The sequence below is a fragment of the Procambarus clarkii genome, chromosome 22 (genome assembly GCF_040958095.1).
Source record: "Procambarus clarkii isolate CNS0578487 chromosome 22, FALCON_Pclarkii_2.0, whole genome shotgun sequence".
Lineage (NCBI taxonomy): Eukaryota > Metazoa > Arthropoda > Malacostraca > Decapoda > Cambaridae > Procambarus > Procambarus clarkii.
In genome coordinates, this window is record NC_091171.1 from 37964471 (window position 1) to 37989724 (window position 25254).

The 25254-nt window shown below is 50.2% G+C and overlaps 1 protein-coding gene across 12 annotated transcripts in view; it reads left to right on the forward strand.

Moving 5' to 3' along the window:
• LOC123760405 (epithelial splicing regulatory protein fusilli) overlaps positions 1 to 25254 on the forward strand; it is a 258631-nt gene that overhangs the window by 54269 nt on the left and 179108 nt on the right. For all 12 annotated transcript variants that reach the window (XR_011229333.1, XM_069328848.1, XM_069328851.1 and 9 more), the window contains exon 4: positions 14908 to 14997. Coding sequence is in view for 11 of the 12 variants with exons in the window: in XM_069328848.1 (XP_069184949.1) it covers positions 14908 to 14997 (90 nt within the window). In the remaining variant the exon portion in view is untranslated. The remainder of the gene's footprint in view (positions 1 to 14907; positions 14998 to 25254) is intronic.

Genomic DNA, 25254 nt, shown 5'->3' on the forward strand with positions numbered 1-25254 from the left:
AGCATCCCAGACGCTACCTTAGACGCTGTCGTAGCTCAGTCGATTAAGGCAGCGTCTGGGATGCTCTCGGACGCAGGTTCGAATCCTCGTCACGGCCCTTGTGGATTTGTTCATCTAACGCTTCTGGTTACCCAAAACCGCTGCACTTTTGACCGAGTGGAATATGAGAGATGAGCTACGTTGTGAGCAAGAAAATGGAACTAGTGTAGTTGGCGGTCGTTATATGATCTTCAAGCCACACTATTCTAGTCGACCTTTATGGGAAGTTGTCTTCAAGAGATGGGACCCGCGTCTCCTGGTCTGCCTCTCCCACTCACTTCTCCTCAGACACGCTCTTGACAAACTGCACGCAATAAGCTAAAGAAAATGTAATGGTATGTAAAATAAGGTTCTGAAATATCTACCTGGGAGTTACATCCAAGGTGTGTGTGTGTGGGGGGGGGGGAGGAGGGGGGTGATCAATTGAAATATAGGAAAAGCGCCAAGCCATTATGACTATATTGCACTGGGAAAGGATCAGGATAAAGATTCGGGATGGGACGGGGGAAAGGAATGGTGCCCAACTACTTGGACGGTCGGGGATTGAACGAACCACATTAACGAACGAACTCAATAAACCACATTAAAACGAATCGTATAAATTCGTCAGTTAATTTTGTTCTTCCCTCAACGTCTGACAGCTGAGTGGACAGCGCTTCGGATTCGTAGTCCTGAGGTTCCGGGTTCGATCTCCGGTGGAGGCGGAGACAAATGGGCAAAATGTTTCTTTAACTCTAATGCCCTTGTTACCTAGCAGTAAATAGGTACCTGGGAGTTAGACAGCTGCTACGGGCTGCTTCCTGGGGGGTGTGTAACAAACAGAAGGCCTGGTCGAGGAACGGGCCGCGGGGACGCTAAGCCCCGAAATCATCTCAAGATAACCTCAAGATAACGTTCCACATTGGAGGGTGGAGTGGGCCGCGCGCTGCTGGTAGTGTGATATACTTCTATCAGTCGGCGTAAATATTGTTGAACAGAAAACGGGATGCGGGTGCGTAGATTATCTACTGCTCACCTAAGCACAGGAAAGCAAAACTGTTCCCTCTCTTACCAGCGTAGAAACCTTAACGGGATGCGATAGATTGACGTTGATCATAAGCACCTTGAAGCGCTAGAATGCAATTTACGATGTAATTACAGACAGGAAGACGAGGCGAGGAGGAGGAGGAGGAGGAGGCGCAGAAAACACCGCCTGTCAGAGCAGTGTGGTGTGGGATTTTTGTCTTGAGTGCGTTTACCTCTGCTCTGGTCCGCCGCGGCGATGCCACCCGAGTTGTTTAGTGTGAGAGTACGCCGCTGTCTGTGTGTGGCGCCTCTGGTCCGCCTCTGGTCCGCCTCTGGTCCGCCTCTGGTCCGCCTCTGGCCCGCCTCTGGCCCGCCTCTGGCCCGCCTCTGGCCCGCCTCTGGTCCGCCTCTGGCCCGCCTCTGGCCCGCCTCTGGTCCGCCTCTGGTCCGTCTCTGGCCCGCCTCTTGGTCCGCCTCTTGGTCCGCCTCTTGGTCCGCCTCTTGGTCCGCCTCTTGGTCCGCCTCTTGGTCCGCCTCTTGGTCCGCCTCTTGGTCCGCCTCTTGGTCCGTCTCTTGGTCCGTCTCTTGGTCCGCCTCTTGGTCCGCCTCTTGGTCCGCCTCTTGGTCCGCCTCTTGGTCCGCCTCTTGGTCCGCCTCTTGGTCCGCCTCTTGGTCCGTCTCTGGTCCGCCTCTTGGTCCGCCTCTTGGCCCGCCTCTTGGCCCGCCTCTTGGCCCGCCTCTGGCCCGCCTCTTGTACCTAGACCAGGTTTTGGGCAAGTTGTCCCACCTTGATTGCTGCTTGAAGAACCTTGAATGCTTAGGTTTTGAATGTGTTGATTGGCTCTTGATATAATGGTGTCTGTAATTGTACACAATCACGAGAACTTGGTGTTCTTACACTGATTGTTTATATCCTTTAGAGATAGAATATGTGAATGTCGGGTTACCTACATTTATGGTTTGGAGGTCATCTGTGGTTGTTGATTGCTTTCTTGTTTATATCAGTGAGATTGTACACGAACAAATCCACAAGGGCCGTGACGAGGATTCGAACCTGCGTCCGAGAGCATCCCAGACGCTGCTTTAATCGACTGACCTATGACATGGTCAAAAAAAAAAGAGTTGAATTTGTTCATTTGATGCATCACGCAATTGTGATTTCTGTGAGATTGTACACCTTGGATGGTCTTGATATCTTAGGCCTTATATTAAGGATAGGGAATCTTTGCTCTTCTGCTCTAAGACTTGTTCTGGGTGTAGGTGATTGCTTAACCTGGTGTGCGTTGTTGCAACACTTCACGACTGGTCCTTGCCAGATTCTTCATGTTAGCTTTTCTGTTTATTTCCCAATTCAATCTTTTCACTCCTGAACGGTACCGGTTAACCCGTTGACCTCGAAGGGCACCGTTTACCACACTATCTTACAGTAGCATCGTGATCAATCGTTTCTGATTTCATCCAAGTGGTATTTACTAAATATTGAACCATATTAATGGGGCCCAGGAGCGCGCTTACGGACACAAGGGGCATGCCTCTTCTACTTGAAAACAGGGAAAACCTGCCGCGATGCCCTGCTGAAAGCGGAGGGCTGATCAGTCTTCCAAAGGGATTGTTTAGCTGTGAACGTTCGCTGCTAAAACATTTTCAGTCGCTTTTCATGTTTGGGTGTGTGGTGGGAGACTGACTCGTCACGCGTTGAGAGGTGCGGCACTTAGCCTCACGTGGCCGTGACGCTTGCTTACTCACCTGTAATATGCTTCCACACCACCTTGTAATCCGTCCCGTGCAGCTGCGTTGTAGAGCTGTGAGTAACCATGGTGCGTTGTTGATTAATATCGTTATACATTGCTGTATTAGTCACGTGAGTGCGTGTATGTTACCGGCCACTCCAACTTTTCCAGAAATATCAACTGGATTGTTGGAATTCTTATTCTTATTCAGGTAAGAATCTAAAATAAGCTAAGAATCTAATAAGCTAAGAATAAGAATTAAGCTAGGAATCCACACTATTCTTAGCAACTTAAGAATTATAGTAATAGTCAAACGAAGCTTTGACTTCAAGGGAAAACCACCACCACCACCACCACCACCACCACCACCACCACCAACAGCAGCAGCAGCAGCAGCAGCAGCAGTAGTGGGTAGTGATACTGGTGGTTGTGATACTGGTGGTTGTGATACTGGTGGTTGTGATACTGGTGGTTGTGATACTGGTGTCATGGTTAGGCTTATTGATAGGTGCTAAAGCGTTGGGTAGTGTGAAGGTTGAATACTTATTACCCAAGCTTGTATGTGTGTGTGTGGGTGTGTGTGTGTGTGTGTGTGTGTGTGTGTGTGTGGGTGCCAACCATGCGTCCTCTGGTTGTTGTTTTACGGTTGACTAAGGCTTGTTGGTCACCGCTTACATACGTGTATTCATAAATGTATACAACATATCACTTGTCTATTCATAATATCATTGACATTACACAATACATCTTGCTGAATACAGAACACCACACTCTAGTGCACTACAAATTAGGTGGTAGAAGCACTTGCAGTAGAGATAGAGACAATAAACTTATTATTCTCATATACCAACCGCCAGGTGGAAACGGGTGAGGAATTCACAGAACAGATAATTGATAATTATCAATAATCTAATTGATAATTAATCAATTAGATTATTGAGGCTATTAAATTAATTAATAGCCTCAATAATCGGGTAAACCCCAAACCAGATATCTTCCTTGGAGACGTCTCCTTACCCAGTCTTAGATGGAGAATACCAAACAATATTATTATACCAGGACATTTATCTGGAAATAACGAACTACAGGTCAGACAACTGTTGGATTCTGTGGATTCTGCGAATCCAACTTCGACAGAAGTTGGATTCTGTGACAAATTTTCGCTTAACCAGCAGGTGACACAGCCAACTATGACCGACAGTGTTCTTCATATGATCATCACAAACAAAGTAGTAGTAATAAGGGACATCACCGTCTCAGACTCCACATGTTCAGATCACGAGCTCATTAAAGTGCAAGCTAACATCAGTACTCATAATACATGTAAAAAAAGTAATCAAACGAGAGGGTTTATTCAACAAATTCAGTTTTAATAATAAGATAATAGACTGGGAAAAACCAAACATTCAGCATGTCTAAACCATTATTCCTCAATATGAATTCAGTATGTTAGGAATGGAGCCGTAGACTACGGTTGAAGCTTTAATGTAACCTATTAGACACGAGAGGAACTGCTGGAGATGCAGGTAGATTCATCAACAAGAAACTTAGTGGAAAGCAATGCTGATGTAGGACACGATTTTGTATAGTCTTAGTCATAAACGTAGGAATGTGGTGCCCCGTTAATGGTGAAAAGAAAATGCAGTTCTTCAACAACCGGCTGGATGTGTGTGTTGAGGATATTGGTGAAATCCCTCCAAACACACACCGAAAATACGACGTTGGTACCACGTTCGAACAAGTTTTAACACCTCCTAACCAGTTATAATAACCAATATAGCAAGTTATAACAACGTTCTAATACGTCATAAACCACGTTAAGCCAAGATGTAACAACTCTATTACAAGTTGTAACAAGCGGAAAATAGAGACAGTTTCGGTTTGTGTTTCCAGGGATGACTTCTAAAAGTAGGTAGAAAGGGCGTAGCGAGGTGTCGTACTTGACTACTGGCAGTAGTCGTAGTGCCAGCAGTGCCAGTATCACCTAGTTGTTGTTCTTGTTAACGTAGACTCAACTCCCTGACATGCACAACAGAGCCTCGAGGGCACACGACTTTTCACACTCGTTAGCTCGTTTACATCACGCAATTATGTGGTTGATGTTTCTTGTGGCTTGATCAGGAGTGATTGCCAGGTGGTTTGTGCGTGCTTGGTAGCCCGCATGCAACAGTGGTTGGAGGGTTGTAATAGAGCTTGGTTGTGAGAGTTGGGGTTGTGGAATGATAAACATTGGAGGAGCAGCGTAGGAAGGAAGGTTATGATGTAGAAGGTGAGCCGTGCGACGGTGCCATCAGGTCATGAAGAGGGAAGAGCAGTGCCTGAGGAACAGTGCCTGAGGAACAGTGCCAGAGGAACAGTGCCGGAGGAACAGTGCCTGAGGAACAGTGCCTGAGGAACAGTGCCGGAGGAGCAGTGCCGGAGGAGCAGTGCCGGAGGAGCAGTGCCGGAGGAACAGTGCAGGAGGAGCAGTGCCGGAGGAACAGTGCCGGAGGAACAGTGCCTGAGGAACAGTGCCGGAGGAACAGTGCCGGAGGAACAGTGAGGAGGAGGGTAGACGCGTACATACTGAACATCAGTACCTCATGTCGAAGAATGACCTAGTAGAGAACAGCAACTAGCTGGGGGTGAGGGAGAGAAACTTTGATGGGAGGGGGAAGGGGAGGTTTAGAGGAAGGGGTGTGAGGGGACGAGGGTAGGGGGGAGTTATGGCGTGTGGGGGGAGAGGAGAGGGGGCAGTAGAGCGCTGGCGTATTCCACGGTTATAAATTTGTGCCTTGTTTCGAACTATACATGTCCCCTCCCCCCCCCACCCACCTGGTAGGGTGATGGGAGAGGTCCCTTTCCATATGTATGCATGCCCTTCTCTCCTTCCCTTGCTGCTTGTTACACGGCCGCTGTAGCCTGTCACACCGGCTCCTGTGCCAGGACTCTCCGTGTCCCACCTTGCGGCTCCTGAGACCGTCAGTTCCCGGAGCTCGAGGCAGAGCGGCCGGCCGCGTCCTGCCAACCTCGCTGGAATACTGAATATTTGTTAGTTTTTATACCTGAAATATTTACGTCGAGCGGCGCAGCGCTTGCCATCTGACAGCATTGTCTCTCCATCCTTCCTGCTCCCTACCCTCCTTGCTCCTTACTCCCTAATGCTCCTTATCCCCCCTGCTCCTTTCTCCCCCGACTGCTCCTTTCTCCCCCGACTGCTCCTTTCTACCCCGACTGCTCCTTCTACCCCGACTGCTCCTTCTCCCCCGACTGCTCCTTCTACCCCGACTGCTCCTTCTACCCCGACTGCTTCTTCTCCCCCGACTGCTTCTTCTCCCCCGACTGCTTCTTCTCCCCCGACTGCTCCTTCTACCCCGACTGCTCCTTCTACCCCGACTGCTCCTTCTACCCCGACTGCTTCTTCTCCCCCCCCCTGCTGCAGCACCACAGGCGGCAGTAGTGTTGTGGTGGCAAAAAGTCGTATGCATGGAGGGAGCAGCGACCTGCGGTGAGGAATTGGAGAGTAGCACGTTGGCTCCCCAGCCTCCTGCACCTGCGGCCTTCGGTAATACTCATCCGCAATAGCTTGTTGTACCCTCAACCCTGCACCTGTACCCCGCGACACCTGTTTCTCGCGACACCTGTTTCTCGCGACACCTGTTCCTCTTGGCCTCTGGAACTTCACCTCTTTTGGGGCTCATGAGCCACAACCAATTGACGTCTCTACATGTTTGCTTGCTCCTCCCTCTCCTGTTTCATTGTAGTCCTCCTTTCCTGTCCCGTCTTGGGTATTGTTCGGTACTTGCCCTTCAGAGCAGGAGACATCTCTCAATTAGTGGGAATACAGAGGACATAAATAGGCACGCATAGAAACGATGAAGCATCTGAATTATTGGGACCGTTTCAAAGCTCTCAAAATGTACTCTTTGGAAAGAAGACGAAAGAGGTATTAAATAATATATACATTGATGATACTTGAAGGCCAGGTCCCAAATTTGCACAGTATAACAACAACATGCTGGAGCTAAAGATATGGAAGGAAATGTAGAATAGAACCAGTGAAGAGTAGAGGTGCCATAGAAATAATCAAAGAACACTGTCTGAACATCAGAGGTCCATGGCTGTTCAACACCCTCCCAGCGAGCATTAGAAATATTGCCGGAACAATGGTGGATGTATTCAAGAGGCACTTTGATAAGTTCTTGCAAGAAGTGCCGGACCAACCAGGCTGTAGTGGATATGTGGGCCTGCGGGCCGCTCCGAGCAAGCAGCCTGTTGGACCAAGTTATCACAAGTGAGCCTGGCCTCAGGGAGTAGAACAACTCCCAGAACCCTCTCCAGGTATACTCCAGGTATTTCCATCCCCCAAATCCCGTCTCACTTGCTTATGATTTTCTCCCTGGAATTCCTACCAATAATTGTACCTCCATTTTGATATTTCTATCTTCTGGAATTTACATCCCAGTAACTGGTGCTGTCTTGAGGTCTTACCCAAGTACCTGTTGCCTGCTGGAGTTCCTCCTGGCCAAGTAACCATAGGAATCTTTGCTCAAAACTGTTTACAATATATCTTGTGTGTGTTAGAGCCAAATGAAAGAAATTACACCGAGAACCACTTGTGTGTTGAGCTGTGACGGCCTTCACAGGTGTCCCAGCGTCAGGTGTTTATGGTGACAGGTGTGCCAGCTTCAGGTGTTCATGGTGACAGGTGTCCCAGCCTCAGGTGTTATGGTGACAGGTGTCCCAGCCTCAGGTGTTATGGTGACAGGTGTCTCAGCCTCAGGTGTTATGGTGACAGGTGTCCCAGCTTCTGGTGTTCATGGTGACAGGTGTCCCAGCTTCAGGTGTTCATGGTGACAGGTGTCCCAGCCTCAGGTGTTATGGTGACAGGTGTCTCAGCCTCAGGTGTTATGGTGACAGGTGTCTCAGCCTCAGGTGTTATGGTGACAGGTGTCTCAGCCTCAGGTGTTATGGTGACAGGTGTCTCAGCCTCAGGTGTTCATGGTGACAGGTGTCCCAGCCTCAGGTGTTATGGTAACAGGTGTCCCAGCCTCAGGTGTTATGGTGACAGGTGTCTCAGCCTCAGGTGTTATGGTGACAGGTGTCAGCCTCAGGTGTTATGGTGACAGGTGTCTCAGCCTCAGGTGTTATGGTGACAGGTGTCTCAGCCTCAGGTGTTTATGGTGACAGGTGTCCCAGCCTCAGGTGTTATGGTGACAGGTGTCCCAACAATTGCTGCATGCTGCCTGACGGAGCCATGACCCCCTCCCTGACGGACGCCTTCAGACGCCCTGCCAATATGCCGTTCGTTGGAATTCCGTTCAGTGGTGTCAGGTGTGGTCAGAATCCGTTCAATGGTACCAATACACATGTGACAAGCACGACCTGCATACAGACGTAGTCACATGTGTGTGCGCGCGCAGGTCGTCGTCCCCGCTGTCTTCATCAGCTGCCACTGCCATTTTGTTTTTAGCAAACCACTTATCTCTTGGAGAGTCACGTGTGCATGATTGGCCTGTTACTGTAATGAGGACTAGTCACTGGTGGAGTGCCAGGTCAACCCCCTGCTTGTGCGGGGTTGAGGCGGTGTCACGGGTCATGCACGACCGGCAAGCAAGTGACATTTGACTCAAGACGGAGCTGCCTGGTGACACTTGGTCTGGCGGCGGCTTTATCACTCCTTCACTACACCTTGTCTACCCTTGTCCCTCCTCCTGTCGCTTTGTACTCTTCAGGTTTTCCCTTTACATTTGACATTTCTCATCATCACTTTCTTCATCTGTCTCGCTGCCTTGTGCGCCTTCCTCTACTCTCAAACAACTTTTATGAAGGCCTCGGGCCGGGTTTGGGGAGTAGAAGAAGTCCCAGAAGCCCATAAAACAGGTATCAAGCAGATAAGTACTGCTAGGTGTGCGCGCGCATGGGAGGGAAAAGGGGGGGGGGGGTGTTTAGGCCAAACAAGACAGCGATAGTTATTCAAAAGGATGAACTCCCAACTCCTTACATCGCTCGACACAGAGAGAGAGAGAGAAGGGACGCCGGTTGAGTTATCGTGATACTGGAACAGTTTCATGGACTTGCTACCATTGCCTCTCTCTTGTCTTCGCCAACTGAGCCTCGGTCAAGGAATATGGTTCTCTATACAGAAGACGGCAGGCGTAGTTCCAGTCCACGACACGACTGGAACGGGTGCCAGCAGCTGTACACCTGCCAGTGACTAGCAGACTTGAGACGATAATCTCTCAGCAAATGATAAGATATTCTTCATAGTCATCGGTTACTGTGTCGTCCACAATATGGCTTCAGGAAAGCTCGTTGGTTGCTCAGTTTTTGTTGAAGCTTCAGTACTATAAGGCTTCATTCGCTGGATGAGTTCAAGTCCACAAACTTGAACTCATCATGATGCCTAATGATGAGTTTCTAATGCCTTTGGTGTCGCCTTTGGAACCAATTACCGCGTAACGTGATGATTTCTAATGCCTTTGGTGTCGCCTTTGGAACCAATTACCGCGTAACGTGATGATTTCTAATGCCTTTGGTGTCGCCTTTGGAACCAATTACCGCGTAACGTGGTGGAGGTGGGGTCCCTCGATTGTTTCAAGCGTGGGTTGGACAGGTTTATGAGTGGGATTGGGTGGTTATAGATAGGAGCTGCCTAGTATGGGCCAATAGGCCTTCTGCAGTTGCCTTTGTTCTTATGTCTGAGCGGGTACAGCGCGCGGACCTCTGGTGACGCCTGAAGCACTCGGTGTATCACGCTCCCCTGCTATATTATGGCATTTCCTTCAAGACAGGACACTTAAGGATGATCAGTGATGGAAGAGTTTGTGAAAGCGCAGCGGTTAGTGCCAGTGTAGCAGAGTGCCGGCTACACTGGGAGTGGCCTCTTGTTCTCCAGTGTTTATTTCAACCATCAACTTCACCTCATTCCTGAAGCTCTCGAGTACACGCACGAGTGCACTCGAGGCTAACTATCACATATAGAAGCGCTGAAAAGTCAACAACTATGAAGGTCTGTTTTCCCATCTTCACCCCGTCATTACCCCCTCCCCCCCCTCACTATCCTCCTACACCCCACTTACCGCCCCCCCCCCTCATAAATCACCCCCTCCCCCCCCCCTCACCACACACCTCGCAAGCATCTGGGTTGACTGGACAAAACTAAATGCATTTCCGGTGTAAAATATAGAGTTGTAATTAACTGGTGTAAAGTATTGGTGCAGCAGTAACCAGTTCATGGCTCATAACATAGTACCGGATGTAGTGTGTTCAACTAGATGTTCAATGAACAAATCCACAAGGGCCGTGACGAGGGTTCGAACCTACGTCCGAGACGCTACCGTAATCGACTGAGCTACGACATGGTTAAAAGAATTGCAACCGGGAAATCAACTTGACCTGCCTACTCGATGTTCAAGTAACCAATTTACGCACTTGAGCTTCGTCAACTATTCTCCACACGTTTGCGTGCGATGACCTCTGGCTCACCTCTCTGGACCTCGTTTAGCGAGTGAGCTGCTGTAGTTCAACGTTGATTATCAGGTCTCAAAATACAAGTCGCCACGATGTATTTTGCTAGACTTTGATCTTGCACAACTGGTTTCGTATTTTAGATTATCGTCTCAGTGTTAAGTGAGGCCTGGGGGGGGGGGAGAGAGGGTTGATGATAGTGATGATATCCGTCTGTTGTCTTGTAAGTAATAATTTTTGGCCGGATCTCTTGCATCGCATCCGGCGTCTCTCTTGTTACCATCCGGCGTCATTGTTGTTGTTATAGATTCAGCTACTCGGAACAAGTTGCAAGTAGCACGGCCTATGGTGAGCCCGTAAATTACCTGGCACAGGAGCGGTGCGATCCGGCGTCTTTCGGCCAGACGTTGAGTGTAGTGAGGCGGACGCAGGTGGGTGTTAATGGGAGAGTGTGTTACGGGCTCACCATAGACCGTGCTACTTGGACATTTCATTCTGAGTAACTAAATCTGAAACAACAACAACAACAAACGGGTGAGTGTGGACGTCGGTAATGCCAAGTGTAGTTAGTGGTAATGGTTAGAGGTCGTTAGTGGAGGAGACGGTGGGGGGGGGGGCAGGGATGGTAATGGTTAGAGGTCGTTAGTGGAGGAGACGGTGGGGGGGGGGGCAGGGATGGTAATGGTTAGAGGTCGTTAGTGGAGGAGACGGTGGGGGGGGGGGGGGCAGGGATGGTGGTGGCGGAGGGTCGTTGCTGTATCGTGGTGGGGGGAGGGTGGGGGGCGGGGAGGCCATTGAACCATGGCCACTGTTGGCTGCTATGCCGTTGTCATGGCGACTGAAAAACCCCCACCTCTCCTTCTTCTTCCCCCACTTCGAGGGCGATGGCAACATTGCAACATGACAACATTGCAACATGGCAACATGACAACATTGCTCATTCATCCAGGATTGAGATGGATGGAAGGTTGCGCGGTCAACGGATAGTACACAAACATGGACACATTAGTTTTGGGTAGATTTAAAGTTGGTGTTTGTTACCTTAGAGGTGCTGGTGGGGGGGCGGGGGGGGGGGGAAGAGGAGGCTTCTCTGTGTGAAATGTTGGTGTTGAGAAGGACCACGAGGCCAGGCGAGGGTGGTTCGTGAAGCCTCTGCTGGGTGAAGTGGTTATCTTGAGTTGATTTCGGGGCTTTTTTAGTGTCCCCGCGGCCCGGTCCTCGACCAGGCCTCCACCCCCAAGGAAGCAGCCCGTGACAGCTGACTAACACCCAGGTACCTATTTGTACTGCTAGGTAACAGGGGCATAGGATGAAAGAAACTTTTGGCCATTGTTTCTCGCCGGCGCCTGAGATCGAACCCAGGATCACAAGATCACAAGTTCAGCGTGCTGTCCGCTCGGCCGACCGGCTCCCTGGACTGGGCCTAAGACCTCTGGTCCTACTGAGTCAGTTGGGTCTAGTTCCCTCTTGTTATTTCGTTTGGGAAGGAGATTGTAAACAGCCCAAAGGTTTGGTGAAGTTTAATTCACGCGTTGAGCAAAGCTTCACTCTTTATTGAGTGCAAGTCATCTTCTATTTGAGACGTGTGTGAGGGGGGCGGGGGGGGGGGGGATAGAGATTCGTAAACGGTATTACATTTTCAGACTTTTTGTCTTAACTATAGCTTTCGTGCTCCTCTGAGGCGCTACTGTCCACTACCTGGTGTGTGGAGTGCCACACCCTCCAGCTCTAGGCCCAATGTACAGTGAAAAGGGCCCCAAAATGCCAAGTTACAGCCTCACTCCTGTGCCAGCTAAGGCCACTACGGGCTCACCATAGCCCGTGCTACTTAGAACTTTTGGTTCCCAGTAGCTGAATCTTAAACAACCCAAAATGCCTTCTGTGTTACCTTAAATTTTGCAATAAAATTATTAAAACCAAATTATGGCAATAATAAACACGTTTCCTTGATATCCAAAGTGCAGTTTTGTTGTCCAGACATTTAACGTATTATAATTATGTCAGCAACTTTTTTTTGTAACGTAAAAAAAATAATTTTTAGTAGTTTATGGACTAATATTTTATGGTACAAATTTTTTTCGTCTCGCGAGACTTAGAGCTACAAATACATTGAAGCTGAAAGTGTAAACGTTTAAGACTTACTTCTCGGATACTTTTGATATCGTTCGCCTTATGCGTTTTTGTTCTCGTATTGGTATCCTTGATGATATTTAGCGCCCTCTGATTATTCTGCGCATTTGATGGTGCTACATAGCCTTCCCGGTTTGGTGCCTTCTTTTGATAATTACTTACTTAAGACTTACTTGAGGATGATAAGAGTAGTGGTGGAGAGCAGTGTACGTGTGGTGTGAGCGCCTCGGACCACAGTACAGTTGAAGACACACTGGTCCACCAAGACTTGCTGGAACACAACCTGTGAGCGATATTGTGGTTGAAGGGTTACTTAAACGACAGCTTTAAAGTGCAGTAAATCTCCCTTTGGTTATCTTCGCTGCTCGGCCGTGGAGGCTCACTGGACGCATCCTGGTGCTCGACTTGCTATATTGTAACACAAGCCTGATGGTCTGGGGCCAGATTCACGAAGCAGCTACGCAAGCACTTACGAACTTGGGCAACTTTTCTCAATCTTTGGCGGCTTTGTTTACAATTATTAAACAGTTAATGAGCTCCGAAGCACCAGGAGGCTGTTTATAACAATAACAACAGTTGATTGGGAAGTTTTCATGCTTGTAAACTGTTTACTGTTTAATGTAACAAAATCCATCAAAATTTGAGGAACGATGTACACATTCGTAAGTACTTGCGTAACTGCTTCGTGAATCTGGCCCCTAGTCGCTGGTGTGGGAAGGTGTGGTTGGGGGGGGGGGGCGGGGGTATTAGCGCACTCTACAGGTACTCCCATTTATCAAAGGGATCCAAGCGTGTTGTGATGGTAAGAGGCAAACAGTTCTTTTTTGTCTAGTTACTTTAATGGAAAAGATTGGAGGTGATCACTCTGATTAGATACACCCATAATTACCTCCACGCGTCTATACTGGACGAATGGGGAGCTTTTATGATGATAAAATGGTGATGAAACTAGCCCCTTTGGCAAGCCGGCAAACTTGTATTTACCTAAGTGTAGTTACAGGATGAGAGCTACGCTTGTGGTGTCCCGTCTTCCCAGCACTCTGTCATATAACGCTTTGAAACTACTGACGGTCTTGGCCTCCACCACCTTCTCCCCCTAACTTTTTCCAACCGTCTACCACTCTGTAACAGTGTATTCGTCTAAATGTGCTTTCATGGTCGAGCTAAAGGTCTCGAGCTCCTCTGTTTTTAACCACATTTCGACTAATGTGATCACTCTTTTCATTTTGTTGTTGTATGTATCTGTTCACATTGTCAATTGAAGCTGTTAATCGTCTTCTGCTCCACCAAGTTCCTTCTCCCTCAGCGCCTCGGCAGCTCTTCATAGCGTCTCACACTTGAAACAATGTTCTCCACCATCCACGATTTCCTATCTTGAACATGGACTCTGTGACCGCTCTACCCATGGTTTTTATAATTGTGTTCACAATAATTTGTAATTGTGTTGTGTGCACTCCGACCTGTGGCTCGCCTCCAGTGGGAGCAGTTCAATTCAGGGACAAGTTTTGTTGCATAACAGACTTTCCCTTCCCTCCCTCCCTCCCTCCCTCCCCTCTTCCTCCCCTTTCTATCCTCCCCTCTTCCTCCCCCTTCTATCCTCCCCTCTTCCTCCCCCTTCTATCCTACCCTCTTCCTCCCCCTTCTATTCTCCCCTCTTCCTCCCCCTTCTATCCTCCCCTCTTCCTCCCCTTCTATCCCCCTCTTCCTCCCCTTCTATCCCCCTCTTCCTCCCCTCCGACTCTTCTTCCCCTCTACCTCCCTTCACTCTACTCTCTTCCCTCTCAATATAACTCGGTGGTTCACACACTTTGGTGTGATATGATTAGTGGCGAAGCTGCGCCTAGTCCTTGGCTTCTCTGGCAACTACCCTTGTTTTGCCTCGACACATTTCCGACTCCTAAATATTAGCGTGTTGAAGGAAGGTCGTGTGGAGTGTCTTGTCTGCTGAATGTTTTGGTCTGCTTTTATCGTTCTCTGCTCCTTTCACCTTTTTCTTGTTTCTCATACTAGTCTCCAGACGCTGCCAGCCGAACCATGAACTGCTTCTAATGATCATTCAGGTTAAACAAATAGTCAATATATTTGTTTCGGGTAAAAGTCTTGAGCATAACATTAATGTTAAAACAAATGTAAAATGTTTCAGTGACTAATGTTGATAGCACCGAGGAGTTTAAACGTTGGCAACCCACGCCGCTCAGTGTGTAATGTTTAGCTAAAAGGAAATATACAATATACTGTATATAACATACAATATACTGTATATAACATACTATATACTATATATAACATACAATATACTGTATATCATAAAATATACTGTATATCACACATACAAGTTTACCAAGAACATTTGTGATGGCTGGTTGGAATGTGTGTGTGTGTGTGTGTGTGTGTGTGTGTGTGTGTGTGTGTGTGTGTGTGTGTGTGTGGAGTTGAATGTGTGGGCAAGCGTCGTGCATTAAGTGTGCGTCCACAGATGTCTTGAGTACATTAACAGGTGTGAGGATCTTGCCAGGTGTGTGTGTGTGTATTTTCCTTAACTCCAGCTGACCAGTCTTGGGCATGGAGGGTGAAGAGAACGAGGAGCTGGCCACCAGGACCGTCCGAGACATGGGCCGCATCATCGCTCGCATGATCACTGACGGTAAGTCCCTGTGCTTGCTTGCTTCTTTGCTTGATTTATCGATAACGTGTGTGGCCCTTTGTCGCAGCTTCTGTCCGCTGGTGTTGACGGAAGTGTGGCTCTTGGACCGCCTCGTGCGTGGCCTGGATACTTGGTCACAGTTGTTCAATATTCTGTTGTGTCTACCTCGTGTTTTATTATCCTATGTAGCCATGTTTTGTTTAATTATCCAGTGTCTCCATGCCCTGTTCTATTATCCAATGTATCCATGTTTTGTTTAATTATCCAGTGTCGTTAACTACACCAAGTGTAGTTACCTAAGTGTAATTACAGGATGAGAGCTACGCTCGTGGTGTCCCGTCTTCCCAGTACCTTCATATGACGCTAACTTCTGACTGGGAGTGTGCGCGCGCGTGCGTGTAGATGGGTGAGTGCGTGTGTGCGTGTAGGTGTGTGAGTGCGTGCGCGCAGCTTGTCTCTCCCTGGGGGGAACATTCCTGAGAGGTAGAGAGAGAGCCGCTCGTGTGCGACATGTGGATTTGACCAGTGTCTTAAGGCGGAGCCATCGCTTGTTTGTGTGCGTGCTTGCTTGCGTGCGTGCTTGCGTGCGTGCGTGCTTGCGTGCGTGCTTGCTTGCGTGCTTGTTTGTGTGCGTGCGTGCTTGCGTGCGCATCCATCTCTCCCCGGCGAGTGAGCCACGTGCACAGTGGTGGGTTGTGCACAAGTCGACTTGTATGAGAGACCAGACCAGAGCCCGGGAGCTAGAGACCATCACACAAGGGAGAATGATGGTTCCTGTGCAGCCCCCTCCCCCCCCTCCCTCCTCCCCACACGAACCGGTCATAGGCGAGCGCTGATTGGCTGGCAGAGGGCCGCTAGAGGACACTGTCTTCACCGTTGTGGGAACCTGTTGAACGGGCCCAGCCTCACATTTTCTGTTGGTTAATTGTATTTGTGTGGGTTGGGGAGAGGGAGAGTGGGGGGGATGGGAGAGTAGGGGGGGGATGGGAGAGTGGGGGGGGGATGGGAGAGTGGGGGGGGGGAAGGGAGAGTGGGGGGGGGTTGTCTCTCAGTTCTAAATGTTAGTTTGTCCTATGTTGAAGGTAATCTGATTACTTTCATTATCACTCGTAAATCGGTATCGTTATCTTTAAGTCATCATTATTAGTAATTGTATTGAAGTTTGAAGAGATTGTCTTTAAAACAATTGATATCGTGTTCTGCACTGACCAATGGGAAACTTGTTTTATGCTGTAGTCGATGGAATACCCGGCAGTGTCCGGGTCGACACTGTGTCCAGGTATATCCCAGGTCCCCCTCCCCCCACCCACCATCACTGTGACAGTGTCCACTCACACTGTTTATCACTGTAAACACCTTCACAGCCTACCCATGTCCACCCACCCCCCTACAGACACTCCACGTCTATACACCTACCCTATCCTACCCCCCCCTTTTCACTGACTATTTTCACTACACTATATCACTGTATATCACTCCACTATATCACTGTAGTGACAAGGTTGCGCCCAGAACGCAAATCTGATGCTGTAATTTGCTTTTCAATATCTGAAAATATATTTGAATTATTTTTTAATACAATTTTTTTTATATTAATACATTAGGTACATCTGAATTAGTGCAGCTACCCTAGACTATATGAAGTGGAATACAGTGTCCAAAAAGCTAACTAGGTGATGCTAAAAAATCCCCATCACACATGATGGTTTTTAAATACAAATGTTTTTGAACGAATGCTAAACTCTATGGACTCTAGACATAACATTTCACATTTCCCAAACCCCCCCTGGGGTAGGGGGAAGGGAGGGGGGCTGACCCTACCCATCTATGTCGCTTCATAAAGTCATCAGTAAACCTGCTGAGTTTAGCAAGGTTTACTCCAAGTGTCTGGCCTCCGACCTCGGACACACACTTTATGTAGAGATAGATTTATGTAAGAGAGAATATATGTCCAAGGTTGGAGGCTAGATGGACGAGGCCATCTAGCCCCGTGGAGCTTTGCAGGGTGACTTGTTGAGTGTATGGTGAGGGTCATAGGGTGGTTGAGGTCGACCCCATCACCAAGGAGTGGCTCATATTCCGAATTCAAGTGACTATGAAGTATGACATGTGGGTTTGAGTGTGGGTAGTGCTTAAACAGATTTTACGGTCTGTCTGTCTGAGAAAGACAGACAGACAGACAGACACACACACACACACACACACACACACACACACACACACACACACACACACACACACACACACACACACACACACGCACACACGCACACACGCACACACACGCACACAGACCGTGGCACTGCCGGGTATATATAGCCCGTCTAATATTCAGTAACTAATTAGCAATGTGTGTGCGCGCTTGGGTGCGTGCGTGTGTGCATGCGCGTGCGTTTGTTTGCATGGGGAGAAGGTGTGAATACGTGGGGGGAGGTGGCTAGGGGGGGTAGGGGTGGAGAGTGAGGGCTGGCAGGAGCCACAAGTGTGTGGTGTGGGCGGCGGGGTACTGTGCTGTGGGCGGTGCATTGGACGGTGTGGGCGGTGGTGTGGGCGGTGCTGTGGGCGGTGATGTGGGCGGGGAAGTTGGAGTCTCCCACAGGAAGGAAGAAGCACATGTCTTCAAGTTAATATCCAGGTGCGTATTTGCGCGCGCCTCTGTGTTCGTGTGTCCCGTTGCGTGCGTGCGTGTCAGACGCTAAGACACGCACGCTCGACACTCAAGTCACCTTGGCGTGTACCGCACATCCGCCTCCAGTGCGGATGAAACGCGTCCTCGGCTCGTTAGACCGCACTAGTTACTGACTACTGTTTCATTTCCTTTAATGGTACAATATGATGGTTTATATGTATGGCTTTGGTGACGAGTAGTGGTGATGGTGGGTTTTGGCCCTGCTGACGCCGCGCCTGACTTCCGGCCCTGCTGACGCCGCGCCTGACTTCCGGCCCTGCTGACGCCGCGCCTGACTTCCGGCCCTGCTGACGCCGCGCCTGACTTCCGGACCTGCTGACGCCGCGCCTGACTTCCGGACCTGCTGACGCCGCGCCTGACTTCCGGACCTGCTGACGCCGCGCCTGACTTCCGGCCCTGCTGACGCCGCGCCTGACTTCCGGCCCTGCTGACGCCGCGCCTGACTTCCGGCCCTGCTGACGCCGCGCCTGACTTCCGGCCCTGCTGACGCCGCGCCTGACTTCCGGCCCTGCTGACGCCGCGCCTGACTTCCGGCCCTGCTGACGCCGCGCCTGACTTCCGCCCCTGCTGACGCAGCGCCTGACTTCCGGCCCTGCTGACGCCGCGCCTGACTTCCGGCCCTGCTGACGCCGCGCCTGACTTCCGGCCCTGCTGATGCCGCGCCTGACTTCCGGCCCTGCTGACGCCGCGCCTGACTTCCGGCCCTGCTGACGCCGCGGCTGACTTCCGGCCCTGCTGACGCCGCGCCTGACTTCCGGCCCTGCTGACGCCGCGCCTGACTTCCGGCCCTGCTGACGCCGCGCCTGACTTCCGGCCCTGCTGACGCCGCGCCTGACTTCCGGCCCTGCTGACGCCGCGCCTGACTTCGGCCCTGCTGACGCCGCGCCTGACTTCCGGCCCTGCTGACGCTGCGCCTGACTTCCGGCCCTGCTGACGCCGCGCCTGACTTCCGGCCCTGCTGACGCCGCGCCCGACTTCCGGCCCTGCTGACGCCGCGCCTGACTTCCGGCCCTGCTGACGCCGCGCCTGACTTCCGGCCCTGCTGACGCCGCGCCTGACTTCCGGCCCTGCTGACGCCGCGCCTGACTTCCGGCCCTGCTGACGCCGCGCCTGACTTCCGCCCTGCTGACGCCGCGCCTGACTTCCGGCCCTGCTGACGCCGCGCCTGACTTCCGGCCCTGCTGACGCCGCGCCTGACTTCCGCCCTGCTGACGCCGCGCCTGACTTCCGCCCTGCTGACGCCGCGCCTGACCGGCGCGAAAGGTACCACCAGAAAGTACCAATGTGTAGTGATGGACCACCAGAAAGTACCAATGTGTAGTGATGGACCACCAGAAAGTACCAATGTGTAGTGATGGACCACCAGAAAGTACCAATATGTAGTGATGGACCACCAGAAAGTACCAATATGTAGTGATGGACCACCAGAAAGTACCAATATGTAGTGATGGACCACCAGAAAGTACCAATATGTAGTGATGGACCACCAGAAAGTACCAATATGTAGTGATGGACCACCAGAAAGTACCAATATGTAGTGATGGACCACCAGAAAGTACCAATATGCAGTGATGGACCACCAGAAAGTACCAATATGCAGTGATGAACCACCAGAAAGTACCAATATGCAGTGATGAACCACCTGAAAGTACCAATATGCAGTGATGAACCACCTGAAAGTACCAATATGCAGTGATGAACCACCTGAAAGTACCAATATGCAGTGATGGACCACCTGAAAGTACCAATATGCAGTGATGAACCACCAGAAAGTACCAATATGTAGTGATGAACCACCAGAAAGTACCAATATGTAGTGATGGACCACCAGAAAGTACCAATATGTAGTGATGGACCACCAGAAAGTACCAATATGCAGTGATGAACCACCAGAAAGTACCAATATGCAGTGATGGACCACCAGAAAGTAACTATGTAGTGATGGACCACCAGAAAGTAACTATGTAGTGATGGACCACCAGAAAGTACCAATATGTAGTGATGGACCACCAGAGAGTACCAATATGTAGTGATGAACCACCAGAAAGTACCAATATGCAGTGATGGACCACCAGAAAGTACCAATATGCAGTGACGGACCACCAGAAAGTACCAATAGGCAGTGACGGACCACCAGAAAGTACCAATATGCAGTGATGGACCACCAGAAAGTACCAATATGCAGTGATGGGCCACCAGAAAGTACCAATATGTAGTGATGGACCACCAGAAAGTACCAATATGCAGTGATGGACCACCAGAAAGTACCAATATGCAGTGATGGACCACCAGAAAGTACCAATATGCAGTGATGGGCCACCAGAAAGTACCAATGTGTAGTGATGGACCACCAGAAAGTACCAATATGCAGTGATGGACCACCAGAAAGTACCAATATACAGTGATGGACCACCAGAAAGTACCAATATGTAGCAAATGGTTGTGTAAAGTGTTTGATGGTTCCTGTGGTAGCTTATCGCTGCGTGGCTTTTGATCCATCACTGTCTCGACACGATTATTACCGCCGGCTTCATGTCCCGTCAGCGACAAGTGTGTGTGTGTGTGGGGGGGGGGGGAGCCACGGGGCAGGACACACAGCTGCGCCAACACCGTTCACCACTAACACTGCGCAGCGCCAACACCGTTCAGCGCTAACACTGCGCAGCGCCAACACCGCTCAGCGCTAACACTGCGCAGCGCCAACACCGTTCAGCGCTAACACTGCGCAGCGCCAACACCGCTCAGCGCCAACACTGCGCAGCGCCAACACTGCGCAGCGCTAACACTGCGCAGCGCCAACACCGCTCAGCGCTAACACTGCGCAGCGCCAACACTGCGCAGCGCTAACACTGCGCAGCGCCAACACCGCTCAGCGCTAACACTGCGCAGCGCCAACACCGCTCAGCGCTGGTATCGATGTTAGGAAGCAGGTCGCTGCGTCGTCCAAGGTGATGGGTCATTACTCTCACCGTTTTAATGACCATTAGCCTCGTCAGCTGCTAACTACGGCGAGCAGGTGTGCGCGCGCGCGCGGCACATGTGACGAGTTTGGTGTGTGTGTTTGGTGAAGGTGGCGGACTGTTACATTGAACTACAAACCTGTAATTGGTAGTCTGTCGGTGAGGTGAGATTGAAAGGTGTTCGTCGCGGCGTCACCCACACCTGTCCTCCATCATCGCGGCGCCACCCACACCTGTCCTCCGTCGTCGCAGCGTCACCCACACCTGTTCTCCGATGTCGCGGCGCCACCCACACCTGTTCTCCGACGTAGCGGCGCCACCCACACCTGTTCTCCGACGTCGCGGCGCCACCCCACACCTGTCCTCCAACCCGTTCTCGCACTTTCGTATAGTCAATATTGACTTATTAAATACGTGCATATGTGACATACTAAACATACTAGTTTACCTTGAAAAGCTTCATAGAAAACACCGACCTTACCTAACCTTCTTAGTATGTTAAGATAAGCATCTTATTGCTTCGTAATTACAATTAATACTTAACCTATTATAGGTATAGGATAAGTAATAATTGTAATTACGAAGCAATAAGATGCTTACCTTAACATACTAAGAAGGTTAGGTAAGGTCGGTGTTTTCTATGAAGCTTTTCAAGGTAAACTAGTATGTTTAGTATGTCACATATGCACGTATTTAATAAGTCAATATTGACTGTAAGAAAGTGCGAGAACGGGTTGTGTTCTACGTCGTCGCGGCGCAACCCACACCTGTCCTCCGTCGTCGCAGCGTCACCCACAACAATTTGTTGACTTATCAAACAAACAAAAAGCCAAGTCAAGTAAATTCTTTCCTCCCTGGCGCAGTTGTCACCGTCTCGCTATGACATAAGTAAATTAATAATACAAACTAAACATCTCGGGTTTGTTTAGAGTATAAAATGATATAAAGTGTAGGTTGAGCTTGTGTACTGAGCCGAGGATACGCCAGACACGCACCGCGCCTGGAGACCCCGACGCTGACGCAGGGAGTGATCCAAGCCGCTGGGGCGCCGCCACACCCCCTCGTGCGAATAGTTGAGTTCCATGAAGACTTGATCGACGTGTATATACGTGCTGGACGTGTAGACACGTGCTGGACGTGTACACACACGTACGTGCTGGACGTGTACACACACGTACGTGCTGGACGTGTACACACACGTACGTGCTGGACGTGTACACACACGTACGTGCTGGACGTGTACACACACGTACGTGCTGGACGTGTACACACACGTACGCCCTGGACGTGTACACACACGTGCTTGACCGGGCTCACTGTGGTGGATATAAGCGTGCTCAAAATACCAGTATATTCATCTCGAGACTATTAAGAAAGGTTATCTTAGATTTACAAATGTAATGGGTAAAGTTTAGTTTTGAGAGAGGGTATGAAATTCTCAGGTAGCTTCGTAAAAGGCAAAATTGATGTCAATTTCCAAGCACTGGTTAGATAAAAAAAAATGCTTAGTAGTAGTTGACCAAACACATACTAGACAGTGAAGGGACGACGACGTTTCGACTGGAGAATGGTCTAGGACGGACCGAAACGTCGTCGTCCCTGCACTTTCTGGTGTGTGGTTTGGTCAACATATTTCAGCCACGTTATTGTGACTCCTCGTCCGCTTAGTAGTAGTATTAGTGTTGGTTAACAGCATGATTGGCCTTGCATGGGTCAGTAGGCCTTCTGCAGTTTACTGTAGTATTGTGTTCTGACGTTCTGAACGTCCATTAAGACTACAAATATAATTATTAACGGACCTCCGACCTGCGTCTCCAAGACAAGTGCCCCACTGTGCTTAAGGTCTTCCCCGTCACCCTCACAGCTGACTACAGCGCTTGTTAGCGTTGTGGCACTGTTGCATCCGAGGGGAAGGGAGCGAACTCTCAGGAGAGAGCGCCAAGCCATTACGACTATATAGCACTGGGAAGGGGTCAGGATTAGGATTTGGGATGGGACGGGTGGAAAGGAATGGTGCCCAACCACTTGGACGGTCGGGGATTGAACGCCGACCTGCATGAAGCGAGGTTGTCGCTCTACCGTCCAGCCCAAGTGGTTGGGTTGTTGCATCCGAGTAACAACAGCAAGAATAAGGTTGTGTGTGTGCTGGGAACTGTGTGTGCCTTGTGTGGTGGTGGTGTTGGGAGTCATTATCGCGTGGATGGTTGTTAACGTGTAGGGAGCGGCTTCCGCGGGTTGCCCGAGGCGGTTCCACCACCGCACCCTGTGAGCAGGTGCTGCTGCTACTCCACCACCACCACTGCCACAACCAATGGCACGCTTGCTTAGTACTCACCTAGTTGTATTCACCTAGTTGTGTTTGCGGGGGTTGACCTCTGGCTCATTGGCCAGCTTTGAGCTCATTCCATTCCATTAGTAGGGCATCTCTCTTGCTTTGTGGGTTCCCTTGCATTAATTCCTCGTTGGGTCACTTTGGGTCTGTTGGAACCCTTTTGTAAGTTTGACGTCGTAACATTTGGGCTTGGAGTCTTATCAGTATTATGAAGCGTGAAATGTCGTTTAGTGGAAACACTGACGAGACAGACAAGTGTGAGGAAATATTTCTATGCAACCAGGAGGCCTGGTCGACGACCGGGCCGCGGGGACGCTAAGCCCCGGAAGCACCTCAAGGTAACCTCAAGGTAAGGTAACGTGGGTGGTAAACTAGTGGAATGGGCTTCTAGTGTCTTGACAGAAAACGAGAATAAATGGGGAGGTAAATGTAACAGCCCCATAAGTGCAGTTATGTACTATGTATGATAGTAGAGAAATGTACTTATTACACTTAGTATTAAACCGTACTGTCAGTTCGGAGGATGAGTTGAAGTACTGAGAGATCATCCACCCTTGTTCCTTCTAGTGATCCATTCGTGTCAATATTCTCACCATTGACCAAAAATAGACAATTTGGCCCAATATTAGTGAATCTGTCAAGCTACGTTGAGAGAGAATAAGAGAACGTGACAGTAATAGCAAGAGTGACCTGTCAAACCGTCGACAGTTAGTGTCGAGGCTCTCAGGCTACACACACACACACACACTCTCCCTCACACACACACTACCATACCAGTCAGTGTTCAGTACATACATGTGTACGCTTGTGTGTGCGTGCGTACGGGTATGTACTCACCTAGTTGTACTCACCTAGTTGTGTTTGCGGGGGTTGAGCTCTGGCTCTTTGGTCCCGCCTCTCAACCGTCAATCAACAGGTGTACAGATTCCTGAGCCTATCGGGCTCTGTCATATCTACACTTGAAACTGTGTATGGAGTCAGCCTCCACCACATCACCCCCTAATGCATTCCATTTGTCAACCACTCTGACACTAAAAAAGTTCTTTCTAATATCTCTGTGGCTCATTTGGGCACTCAGTTTCCACCTGTGTTCCTTTGCGTGCATCTTCCTCGTGGCGAACATTCCATTATTTACAAGAGCGGCGGCCTGGGCCAGTTTCGGCAGCGTCACGTAATACTCTTCTTCCGTTGTAGGCAGTGCAGCTTTGAGCGTTGTTAAAGTTCAGTTTACGGAGAGTAGCGGAGCACTCGCGTCGACTCTTGCCTTGGTACAGGTACTGGCGGCCAGGAAGGTAACTATGGAAGTGTTGTCGCCTCTTTCATTATTCCAGGCGTTAGTGGTGGTGGTGGCTGTGTGCGTGGTTGTGGTGGGCTGGTTGACGGTGTAGGGTGTACTGGTGACACAGGGGGTGTAGGGTGTACTGGTGTGAGGCTTGGGGGGGGGGGTGTAAGGTGTACTGGTGTGAGGCTTGGGGGGGTGTAGGGTGTACTGGTGTGAGGCAGGGCGGTGTAGGGTGTACTGGTGTGAGGCTTGGGGGGGGGGGGGTGTAAGGTGTACTGGTGTGAGGCAGGGCGGTGTAGGGTGTACTGGTGTGAGAGAACTGGCGAGGCAGGTTTCGCGGTGAAGTGTATCGTGGCTACATTCTTCATGCGTCCAACTGGGAGAGGTGAACATTTACCTCCTCTTCTCCTCTCCCTCCGCCTCTTCCAGACTCCTGTTCTCTCCCCATCTTTATTTCCCACCTTTTCTCCCTCGGGTATTCCTGCCCCCTCATTCTTTCTCCCCCTCCTCTCTCTCACGCACCTCCCCATCCCAGAGGAAAGGTGTCTAGGAAACTAGTAGTGTGGGGTTAGGGGACAGGGTAGAGGGAATGTTCACAATATTCGGTCATTTGAGGGATGGATGGAAAGAGGGCAGAGTTGGTCCATCCCCATCCGAACCTCTTCATACCCGCCCCCTGATCCTAGTCTCATCTCGCTTTTATCTCTTCCTCTTCACTCATTCTTTTCTAATCTCTCGGGCTGTCAGTCTCTCCGTATCATCTCCCATGTCTCTCTCTCTCCCCCTCACCCGACCCTCACTACTCGATGTCTGCCCCACCTTTAACCCGCCCCCCCCCCTTCAACCCCCACCCCCCACCCCCCTTCACCACCAGCAGAGCAGGTTATCCCGGGCCACTGACCTTAGGCCAGGAATATGCCCTCTCTTAGTCGTTACCACTGCTGCCACCACCACTACACCCACGCCATTCCTCACCACACCACCACCAGCACCA